Raw genomic sequence first — 12,365 nt, forward strand, 5'->3', positions numbered from 1 at the left:
TACTAGGGTAACGTTTGTTGTATATCTGATGTTACTAGGGTAACGTTTGTTGTATAACTGATGTTACTAGGGTAACGTTTGTTGTATATCTGATGTTACTAGGGTAACGTTTGTTGTATAACTGATGTTACTAGGGTAACGTTTGTTGTATAACTGATGTTACTAGGGTAACGTTTGTTGTATATCTGATGTTACTAGGGTAACGTTTGTTGTATAACTGATGTTACTAGGGTAACGTTTGTTGTATAACTGATGTTACTAGGGTAACGTTTGTTGTATAACTGATGTTGCTAGGGTAACGTTTGTTGTATAACTGATGTTACTAGGGTAACGTTTGTTGTATAACTGATGTTACTAGGGTAACGTTTGTTGTATAACTGATGTTACTAGGGTAACGTTTGTTGTATAACTGATGTTACTAGGGTAACGTTTGTTGTATAACTGATGTGTTGTATAACGTCTTGTTACTTCTACATATGTTTTTGTTATATGCTACAACACTGTATTATTCTCAACTTACTGTTTCTTCTGTTCCAGAGGGAGTAAGATCTTTACAAAACCGAAACCACCCATCACAGAGGTAGTATCAGTAAGTATTGGGTAGTATTAGTAGGTATCAGGTAGTATTAGTAGGTATCAGGTAGTATCAGTAAGTATTGGGTAGTATTAGCAGGTATCTGGTAGTATCAGTAAGTATCTGGTAGTATCAGTAAGTATCTGGTAGTATTAGTAGGTATCAGGTAGTATCAGTAAGTATTTGGTAGTATTAGTAGGTATCTGGTAGTATCAGTAAGTATTTGGTAGTATTAGTAGGTATCTGGTAGTATCAGTAAGTATTGGGTAGTATTAGTAGGTATCAGGTAGTATCAGTAAGTATTGGGTAGTATTAGTAGGTATCAGGTAGTATCAGTAGGTATCAGGTAGTATCAGTAAGTATCAGGTAGTATCAGTAGGTATCTGGTAGTATCAGTAGGTATCTGGTAGTATCAGTAGGTATCTGGTAGTATTAGTAGGTATCAGGTAGTATCAGGTAGTATCAGTAAGTATTGGGTAGTATTAGTAGGTATCTGGTAGTATCAGTACGTATCTGATAGTATCAGTAAATATTGGGTAGTATTAGTAGGTATCAGGTAGTATCAGTAAGTATTGGGTAGTATTAGTAGGTATCAGGTAGTATCAGTAAGTATTGGGTAGTATCGGGTAGTATCAGTAAATATTGGGTAGTATCTGGTAGTATTAGTAAGTATTGGGTAGTATCAGTAGGTATCAGGTAGTATCAGTAGGTATCTGATAGTATCAGTAAGTATCTGGTAGTATCAGTAGGTATCAGGTAGTATCAGATGTATAGTATTATTTGTATACTTTGTTTTTATCTTTAACAGGGATTGTATAAGTCTGAAAGTATACAAATAATACTATACGTGTTTCAGACTTATATAATCCCTGTTAAAGATGTATAGTATTATTTGTATAATTTGTTTTTCAGACTTATATAATCCCTGCAGAAGAGGATTTAGATCCAGATGTACTCAAAAATATGATGTCTCTGGGATGCTTCAAAAACAAACAGAAACTGCTGGAGGAGCTGATGTCCTTAAGGTCAGTAATAGTATTATCAGTGTCGGGTTTAAAGGGGGTGCAACCAATGCAGTTGCATGAGGGCCTTTAGTCCCAAAAAAAAGAGAGCCCCAGATTTGAGTCACCCTAGGAAGGGGCTTCTAGCATCTCAGTATTGTATGGTGGGCCTAAAAGTGTCTAACTCTGGCCCTGAGTGTTATGTGTACAAATTAACAATTTAAAAAATGTAAAATATTTTGCTCAAAGCTGGGTGCAACTTATATTAGAAAGTTTTAGAGAATAGGTAACAATATTATCAACAAATTCTTGTCAAAACAATATTTCTTAAATTAATGTCCTTTCAAATTATTAATACATCTACCAACAATGTACTGTCAAAACAATACATCGGTAATATCCTGTCTAATTATTAATACATCTACCAACAATATCTTGTCAAAACAATATATCAATATTGTCCTGTTAAGTTATTAATACATCTACCAACAATATATTCTCAAAATAATATTTATATCAATAATGTCCTGTGAAATTTGTAACACCACTACTAACAATATCTTGTGAAAATAATATGACTAAGAACAGTAACCTGTCAAATTAATAATACTGCCACCAGCAATAACTTATCAAATTAATATTTCTACCAGTTATACCACATCAAAATAATAATACTACTTTCAAACGTTTTTATCATATTGTACGTGAACTAACTGTTCTTGATAATCATGTTCTGTTGGGATCATTTATTTTCTCTCCTCAACGTTGTTCTGTTGGGATTCGTTTAAGGTCAATATTACATAACTCACGGAAAATATTTTATTTTACACTCTTAATATGGATAATAATATCTTTATCTATACTTATATCACAGATTGTATTTTTTCCACAATCACTAACCCAGAGAAAAACGTTTCGTATCACGGTTAAAACACATAAAACAGTATTTTTCACACATTAACACATTGAACAATATTTGATATCACAGTAATAGTACAATATAGTGTTTTTCATTGTTATAACAAAGATACTAATATTGTTGTCTATTCACAGTTATGATAAATATACCAATGCTATTTTCTCACAGATATAACACAGACACCAATCTTGTTGTTTATTCGCAGATATAACACATCACAGTATGTTATCTACACTGTATAGTGACACAGTATGTTATCTACACTGTATAGTGTTACAGTATGTTATCTACACTGTATAGTGTCACAGTATGTTATCTACACTGTACAGTACCACAGTATGTTATCTACACTGTACAGTACCACAGTATGTTATCTACACTGTATAGTGACACAGTATGTTATCTACACTGTATAGTGACACAGTATGTTATCTACACTGTATAGTGACACAGTATGTTATCTACAGTGTACAGTGTTATGTTTTAATATAAGAAACCGCTACATAAAATACATGTAAGTACGAAAGAAAACTTCAAATCATACCTTGGTTTTAGTTTCCCATTTGACCTACAGGTGTCCACTCTTTTCACTGGAGGGTCGGCTAGAATGATGTTGAAATAAAGAACAGTATCAAATAAGTACAGATATAAGGAGGATTTAGAAAACTAAACAAAGTATCTTTATCTGATTTGAATCAACAGCATAAAGAAGATGGGAATATTTTTTTACAGTTTCGTTAACAGGAGCATTAGAAATAGAAATAGTTCTTCATTTTTCATCATTAGTGCTCATCCACTGTACTGGGTCTTTAGGTACGAGTCTGTTGAACTTAGGAGGATCAGGTACAAAAACCTTCAACCTCTTCTTCCTAGTCCTAACGATATATATATATATCCTCCCCTACACCCATCATTGGGCCAGAATCTACTACACACCTTCCTTAATAGGCATCAATGTTCCACTTTATCACAAGGGGTGTAGGGAATACTCACAAGGACTTTAACTTTAACAGCGAGTTCTGGGTGCAGATACAGAAGCCCTTACCAGATTCAGATCGATTCCTTATTATTATTTCATCGTCATCTTCAATAGTTGGTTTCTTCTTCTTTCGATCCAGCAAAAGAAAATATATTACCTTCTCTGTGTTATGACTGGGAAAGAAACAAAAACATTGGTGTCTGAATTATATCTGTGAATAAACAACAACATTGGTATCTGTGTTATAACTGTGAATAAACAACAACATTGGTATCTGTGTTATAACTGTGAATAAACAACAACATTGGTGTCTGTGTTATAACTGTGAATAAACAACAACATTGGTGTCTCTACACTGTATAGTGACACAGTATGTTATCTACACTGTATAGTGACACAGTATGTTATCTACACTGTACAGTACCACAGTAGTATGTTATCTACACTGTATAGTGACACAGTATGTTATCTACACTGTACAGTACCACAGTATGTTATCTACACTGTATAGTGCACAGTATGTTATCTACACTGTATAGTGACACAGTATGTTATACTGTACAGTGTAGATAACATACTGTGTCACTGTACAGTGCAGTGTAGATAACATACTGTGTCACTATACTCACTATACAGTGTAGATAACAATCTACACTGTATAGTGACACAGTATCACAGTATGTTATCTACACTGTATAGTGAACATACTGTGTCACTATACAGTGTAGATAACATACTGTGTCACTATACAGTGTAGATAACATACTGTGTCACTATACAGTGTAGATAACATACTACTGTGGTACTGTACAGTGTAGATAACATACTGTGTCACTGTACAGTGTAGATAACATACTGTGTCACTATACAGTGTAGATAACATACTGTGTCACTATACGGTGTAGATAACATACTGTGTCACTATACGGTGTAGATAACATACTGTGTCACTATACGGTGTAGATAACATACTGTGTCACTATACGGTGTAGATAACATACTGTGTCACTATACTGTGTAAATAACATACTGTGTCACTATACTGTGTAGATAACATACTGTGTCACTATACAATCAGAGTTGTGATATCTTGGGTTGTAATAATATGCCACAATCAGAGTTGTGATATCTTGGGTTGTAATAATATGCCACAATCAGAGTTGTGATATCTTGGGTTGTAATAATATGCCATAATCAGAGTTGTGATATCTTAGGTTCTAATAATACGTTACAATCAGAGTTGTGATATCTTGGGTTCTAATAATACACTACAGTCAGAGTTGTGATATCCTGGGTTCTAATAATATGCCACAATCATAGTTATGATATCGTGAATTGTAATAATATGCTTAACACCAAACTGAGCTCATCTAACACTGGTGACTTTAGATTTCTTAGTACCAAACTGAGCACATCTAACACCAGTGACTTTTAGATTTCTTAGTACCAAGCTGAGCACATCTAACACCAGTGACTTTAGATTTCTTAACACCAAACTGAGCTGATTTAACACCAGTGACTTTAGATTTCTTAACACCAAAATGAAGAAATCTAACCCCAGCTATTAGGTTTCTTAACACCAAACTGAGCACATCTAACACCAGTGACTTTAATATCTAACTTCAGTGCTTTAGGTTTTAACACCAAATCGTACAAATGTGACGTCAGTAAATGTAGTTTGTTTCCAAAAAGAAGAAAAGACGGATTACTCTGTGTGGATACTTTCTGAGTACATAGGGGTGACGCACTGTTGTGTTTAACAACTTACTCAGGCGACGAATCGGATCCTGTATCGTCTGAGGCTGAAGGCGCTGAAAGAAAAAAAAATGAATTACGTTAGAAAGTTTGCGATCAAAATTAAAATAATGATTTTTTTTTCTAACGACAAGAAAAAAAAAAGAAAAGACGGCCCAAATTCCCCCCCCCCTCCCCCGAAAAAAAGGAAGCTTCAATTAACGTACTTACTTCGTAGTTTCCGTCTATGGAAGCGCGGACTTCCGAGGAAACCGTTTCTGATTGTATTCAGGCGTGACTTCCACCTTGTTTGATGAAGGCTCGGAGAACTAGGGGGCGTACAAACATCTGTGGTCTCCGTGGTAACGGGCCTGGGAGATTTTGGTAAGGAGGTTCCAGGGTTGTCTGTAGACTTAGGTGTACAGAAGCTTCGTTTGGGCCGGCTAAAAAGTATCACGTGACTTGTCTTCATGAATATTTTCTTTTTAATGGATATGTTTACTTATACTAGTGATACATCTGTTTGCCATATACAGATTACAGATAGTGGATATCTGGACACATTAATTATGATCTGATTAACAAAATTAATATCTGGTTGGTTGTCTGGCTAAATACATTATATTAAAACTACATTGAATATACAGATCAGTAAGTTGCGTGACAACCATTGCCGACATAAAATCGCAGTGGAACAACAGGTATCAGAACTACATTTTGAAGTTGTAGGAATGGGTACACCCGAAAGTATCTACTGACTTTCTCACGTGGTTCTATAACTTGTACTTTGGTGTTCTGCTGACTTTCTTCAGTGGTTCTTTGACTTATACTTTGGTATTCTACTGACTTTCTTCAGTGGTTCTATGACTTGTATTTGGTGTCCTGCTGACTTTCTCAAGTGGTTCTATAACTTGTATTTTGTGTTCTGCTGACTTTCTCAAGTGGTTCTATGACTTGTACTTTGTTATTCTACTGACTTTCTTCAGTGGTTCTTTGACTTATACTTTGGTATTCTACTGACTTTCTTCAGTGGTTCTTTGACTTATACTTTGGTATTCTACTGACTTTCTTCAGTGGTTCTATGACTTGTACTTTGGTGTTCTACTGACATTCTCAAGTGGTTCTTTGACTTATACTTTGGTATTCTACTGACTTTCTCAAGTGGTTCTATAACTTGTACTTTGGTGTTCTACTGACTTTCTCACGTGGTTCTATGACTTGTACTTTGGTATTCTACTGACTTTCTCAAGTGGTTCTATAACTTGTATTTGGTATTCTACTGACTTTCTCACGTGGTTCTTTGACTTATACTTTGGTATTCTACTGACTTTCTCAAGTGGTTCTATAACTTGTACTTTGGTATTCTACTGACTTTCTCACGTGGTTCTTTGACTTATACTTTGGTATTCTACTGACTTTCTCAAGTGGTTCTATAACTTGTATTTGGTGTCCTGCTGACTTTCTTCAGTGGTTCTTTGACTTATACTTTGGTATTCTACTGACTTTCTTCAGTGGTTCTTTGGCTTATACTTTGGTATTCTACTGACTTTCTCAAGTGGTTCTATAACTTGTATTTGGTGTCCTGCTGACTTTCTCAAGTGGTTCTATAACTTGTATTTTGTGTTCTGCTGACTTTCTCAAGTGGTTCTATGACTTGTACTTTGTTATTCTACTGACTTTCTCCAGTGGTTCTATGACTTGTATTTCGTATTCCATTGACTTTCTCCAGTGGTTCTATGACTTGTATTTCGTATTCCATTGACTTTCTCCAGTGGTTCTATGACTGTTAGTTTTACTTTTACTTTTACTTAGCAGTAAAAGACTCGATGGAAGTCATCACCACCCACTGCCAACTCTTGGGCTACTCTTTTGAAAACGAAAAATGGAATTGACCATCACATAATGTCTCCACGGCTGAAAGGGTGAATGTGTTTGGTGGGATGGGGGATGACAAAATACTCATACACTTAGATCATAAAGTTGTGTTCAGATAGAGTATTTAGAATTTACAAGATGGGAATATACCTTATACTTAATAGCATTGGGAAACAAAGGAATGTGGATCAATTTGGGACATCAGGACTATCCAGAAAGAGACTTGTAACAAATTGTACCCTAGCCATGGTAAGCAAATTGTGGTGTCTCATAATAGGGGAGAATCCACGGACAGAAAATTCAGTGGCAAAAGCCATCCACTTATCTTGGAAACAGTACACAACATAATAAATAAAGATCTTCCAGATAAAAAAAAGTGACACACATTTCTTCCATGACACACCCAGGAAAGGAAGACCAAAGGTAGAAAACCAAATAAACGATTTCTATCCAGGGGAAATGGCAGCACGTGGTGTATCTTAATAACTGCAAAAGGTCTCATGCTACTTTCTACTGAACAATGGGTGAAACAAGCTTCCAAATGCATTACCTAGCATGTTGTGAAAAGTTTTCAAAGAATTTCATAATCATCGCTAGATAGTGCTTCAATGGCAAGTTCGGGATTAGTAGTGTGGATAGAAAAGTCAATTAGAAATCTGTTTATTATTAGACTAATATTTTGGACGCTTTGTACTAAACAGAAACACCGGCTTTCATCGACAACAAGGCCAACAGAGCATGGTTCACCAAGATAAGGCTTATGGTAATACCTCCCACTTAACTTTCATATACCTCAAGCAGTTGGAGAATGAATGGGAAATTCATGTTAATCCGTATACAGACATACCGGTGAATCGCTGGATGCTGTGATTGGACTGTTGAGAAGCCATTGCTCTTGTTGAATTATGGAGAAGCAGGAACCTGTGGTATGCTTTGGACAAGAAAGCCTTCTGACTGAGTCACTTGCAAGAAACTACACTGTAGAGATATCATCAAGATGCATGGTCATCAGATAGAACATGACTAGACGTGGTAATATGGGCTTTAAGAACGTAGTGAGGCTCAAAGTTCGTTTAATATAATGTACTAAACTCTCTGTATACAGGGTAGTCCAAAAGTTATCCAGATTAATAAACACTACAAGTAAAGAACTAATGGTAAAAATATTCAGCTGGTCCAAAAGCTGGTCTTAAGTGTCACCTGTTTTAGATTGATGTGTGTGTATATGACACAGACAGGCTAATGACATTCAGTGAAGTTATTCTACATAAAAGAGGTTTAAACCAACTTCTAGACCAAGCTGCAGTTAAAATATTCCTGTTTAATTAATAAACTCGCTATCAAAACACGGATTTTCTAAGAATACCTTCAATAAAACTATATTATCTTGCACCGTATATAAATACACCAGTTCGATTTTCGATACCTCACTACTATAAAGGCTTGGTTTGGTCTCATATTTCATTGGTGGTAGTCTCCAGGGTCACTGATGAGAAGTGGAATTCTCCGAAACTAGTCTGGCTCACAGACACACCCCAATGAAAGAATAGACCATTCCAAGCTTTAAGTTGTTGTTAAACACATGTTTAAATAACTTTATTTATTCAAATATATATATTTATTATATGTTAAGCCTTTCTTTTCTAAACCTTACGGAACATATTAAACCAACACTGTTAAAATTACCTGTAGGGGATTCGTCTTGACGACAATGGTGATCCGTGACTCATGACGTCAAAAGAAAACCTAATTGAAGAAATAAATATCTCATAATTATCATAGTTAATGAGAAGCTTAATAAAGCTGGAACTAGTTAAATATGTAGTATACGTGTTATATATTTATAGAACTAGCTGTAACAGTCCTTGTCTAGCCTACTCTAGCACCCACAGTAATAAGATGTTAAACCAGTTGGACATTGTGTATTTGTATGTTACCTACACTGTATAGTGACACAGTATGTTATCTACACTGTATAGTGACACAGTATGTTATCTACACCGTATAGTGACACAGTATGTTATCTACACCGTAGTGTATTATTAGAACCCAAGATATCACAACTCTGATTATGGCATATTATTAGAACCCAAGATATCACAACTCTGATTGTAGTGTATTATTAGAACCCAAGATATCAAAACTCTGATTATGGCATATTATTAGAACCCAAGATATCACAACTCTGATTGTAGTGTATTATTAGAACCCAAGATATCACAACTCTGATTATGGCATATTATTAGAACCCAAGATATCACAACTCTGATTGTAGTGTATTATTAGAACCCAAGATATCACAACTCTGATTGTAGTGTATTATTATAACCTAAGATATCACAACTCTGATTGTAGTGTATTATTAGAACCCAAGATATCACAACTCTGATTGTAGTGTATTATTAGAACCCAAGATATCACAACTCTGATTGTAGTGTATTATTAGAACCCAAGATATCACAACTCTGATTGTAACGTATTATTAGTACCCAAGATATCACAACTCTGATTGTAGTGTATTATTAGAACCCAAGATATCACAACTCTAAGTGTAACGTATTACCAAACAGATTTACAGTAATCTTCAGTATATCCCACTTAGCAGTTAACATGGATCTTTTATGATGATGTGTCCGCTCTATGTGATAATGTTGTTGTTTTTATTTAGGTTAACGAAGAAGTCCTGGTTTACAAACTTAACCAGTGGGGAACGTGATGAAACCCACGTTGTTTTGATTAAAGAACTCTCTGTTGGGGCGGTAAAGGCGAACCTTGTTCACACCTTCCTGTCGGTAAGGGTTAGCCTTGTTTACACCTTCCTGTCGGTAAGAGTTAGCCTTTAACATGTGTTTCTTTGAAAAGGTCATGATTATCAACGTCTCGTTTTTATTTTACAGTGTTACAAGTTTCCGTAAAAAGTAAGAATCTTGAAAGATCGTTAAGAAACGAGTTAGGCCCACTGACTTTAACATTTTTACCTGACATAAGAGTGAAACAGACACAGTACACGGCGGATGTATGGGCATTTTCTTTTCCTTTGGTCCACCGGAATTGGTCAGTATTTGGAACTAGTGAAATTTCAGTGCGAAATCGGACGTTTCGCTGCAGAAGGTTTCGCTTCACGGCTAACGTTTCGCCTTTGTTATAATCCACTTGAAACGATACGTGAGATAGCAGAGTATGGCTCAGGTCAGCTGTCTATAGAACATAAATCAAAAGTTAAACATCTAGTAAAGAAATACTTCGAAGGTTTTAGTTTTCTGTTATAACTTCTGTAACTGCCTCAACACTACTGCACAGTTCTAAATAGTATGGTAATAGGTGTAAAGATGACGCAGAACCGAGAATCTTAGTTGTTAGAAGCAAAAGTACCCGTCCCCAGTGACGGAAAAAGTTTAAGTTAATCTATGAATTTAAATTATTATCTCCTGGACTTTAAAAAGGTTAATTTTGTTGCACTCTTGGTTTCACTCATAACCAAAACTCTGAGCTACTTATACCACCCATTGAGAAAAGTAATTGTTGAGTATTCCAGTCATGCTAGGAGCCGCTCAACAATAGCATACGGTAAATCTACATTTTTATTCTTTAAGTTACGTCACATTTTGAAATGTGAACGATAATGTGATTAGTTCCTAACAATTTAGTGTAAAATATTCTGCTTGCGATATCTAATTTGTCTTAAACATTATTCCTGCCTGTTCTCCTGACATTTCAAAATTCAATTATTGAGCGTTATTTGCTTGTGCAGCTTTTCAAATGGGAGACAGACGAACGCTCGGACAAACACCACGGTTAACAATATATATATAATAGTACAATATGGATTAGCATCTGCCAAGTAACGATCTGGTGGTTAGGGCATTCGACTCGAGTAATGGTCTGGTGGTTAGGGCATTCGACTCGAGTAACGGTCTGGTGGTTAGGGCATTCGACTCGAGTAATGGTCTGGTGGTTAGGACATTCGACTCGAGTAACGGTCTGGTGGTTAGGACATTCGAAAACGGTCTGGTGGTTAGGGCATTCGACTCGAGTAACGGTCTGGTGGTTAGGACATTCGACTCGAGTAACGGTCTGGTGGTTAGGGCATCCGACTCGAGTAACGATCTGGTGGTTAGGACATTCGACTCGAGTAACGGTCTGGTGGTTAGGGCATTCGACTCGAGTAACGGTCTGGTGGTTAGGGCATTCGACTCGAGTAACGGTTTGGTGGTTAGGGCATTCGACTCGCTATCTGAAGCCAGATTCCCTTCACCAAAGATGCTCGCCCTTTCAGCTGTGGAAGTTATAATGTAATGGTCAATACCTCTATTCGTTAGTCAAAGAGTAGATCCAAAGGTGGCGGTGGGTGGTACTGATTAGCTGCCTTCCCTCTAGTCTTTCACTTCAAAATTTAGAGACGGTTAGCGCAGGTAACGTTTCACTCAATACGGAAACGTCGCCCACTCGTACATCTTCAAACCCAATCCACCCACAACGTGATCCGATCATTCTCAACAAACATTTGTCTACTGTTTCCATTTCGACCGATTTACTTATCCAATAGTGAAAAAATTAGTGTTTGTCTAGTCAGTAGATAAGTCACACAACACAGACACCACGTGTATCTTGTTGTTCCTGTGTTTGTTTAGTTAGTAGATAAGTCACACAACACAGACACGACGTGTATCTTGTTGTTCCTGTGTTTGTCTAGTCAATAGATAAGTCAGACATCACAGACACTACGTGTATCTTGTTGTTCCTGTGTTTGTTTAGTTAGTAGATAAGTCACACATCACAGATACTACGTGTATCTTGTTGTTACTGTGTTTTTCTAGTCAGTAGATAAGTCACGCATCACAGACACGACGTGTATCTTGTTGTTCCTGTGTTTGTCTAGTCAGTAGATAAGTCACACAACACAGACAGTACGTGTATCTTGTTGTTCCTGTGTTTGTCTAGTTAGTAAATAAGTCACAACACAGACACGACGTGTATCTTGTTGTTCCTGTGTTTGTCTAGTCAGTAGACAAGTCACATATCACAGACACGACGTGTATCTTGTTTGTTGTTTCTGTGTTTGTCTAATCAGTAGATAAGTCACACAACACAGACACTACGTGTATTTTGTTGTTCCTGTGTTTGTCTAGTCAGTAGATAAGTCACACAACACAGACACGACGTGTATCTTGTTGTTCCTGTGTTTGTCTAGTCAGTAGATAAGTCACACAACACAGACACTACGTGTATCTTGTTGTTCCTGTGTTTGTCTAGTCAGTAGATAAGTCACACAACACAGACACT

General features: G+C 36.3%; 1 protein-coding gene and 1 long non-coding RNA gene across 2 annotated transcripts; one reads left to right on the plus strand and one right to left on the minus strand.

Moving 5' to 3' along the window:
* Positions 1–469: 469 nt before the first annotated feature.
* On the plus strand, positions 470–12,047 carry LOC111084462. Its single transcript, XR_002609570.1, has 3 exons — positions 470–589; positions 1,487–1,599; positions 12,036–12,047. It is a non-coding gene; the product is annotated as an uncharacterized LOC111084462 (long non-coding RNA).
* LOC111084461 (serine/threonine-protein kinase BRSK2-like) lies at positions 4,609–8,824 on the minus strand. Its single transcript, XM_022381172.1, has 3 exons — positions 8,769–8,824; positions 5,439–5,650; positions 4,609–5,284 (listed from the first exon to the last, which is right to left on the minus strand). Exons 1-3 carry the CDS (start codon positions 8,810–8,812, stop codon positions 5,238–5,240), a joined length of 303 nt encoding a protein of 100 aa, XP_022236880.1. The 5' UTR covers positions 8,813–8,824; the 3' UTR covers positions 4,609–5,237.
* Positions 12,048–12,365: the final 318 nt, after the last annotated feature.

Source organism: Limulus polyphemus, unplaced genomic scaffold (assembly GCF_000517525.1).
Source record: "Limulus polyphemus unplaced genomic scaffold, Limulus_polyphemus-2.1.2 Scaffold76933, whole genome shotgun sequence".
NCBI lineage: Eukaryota > Metazoa > Arthropoda > Merostomata > Xiphosura > Limulidae > Limulus > Limulus polyphemus.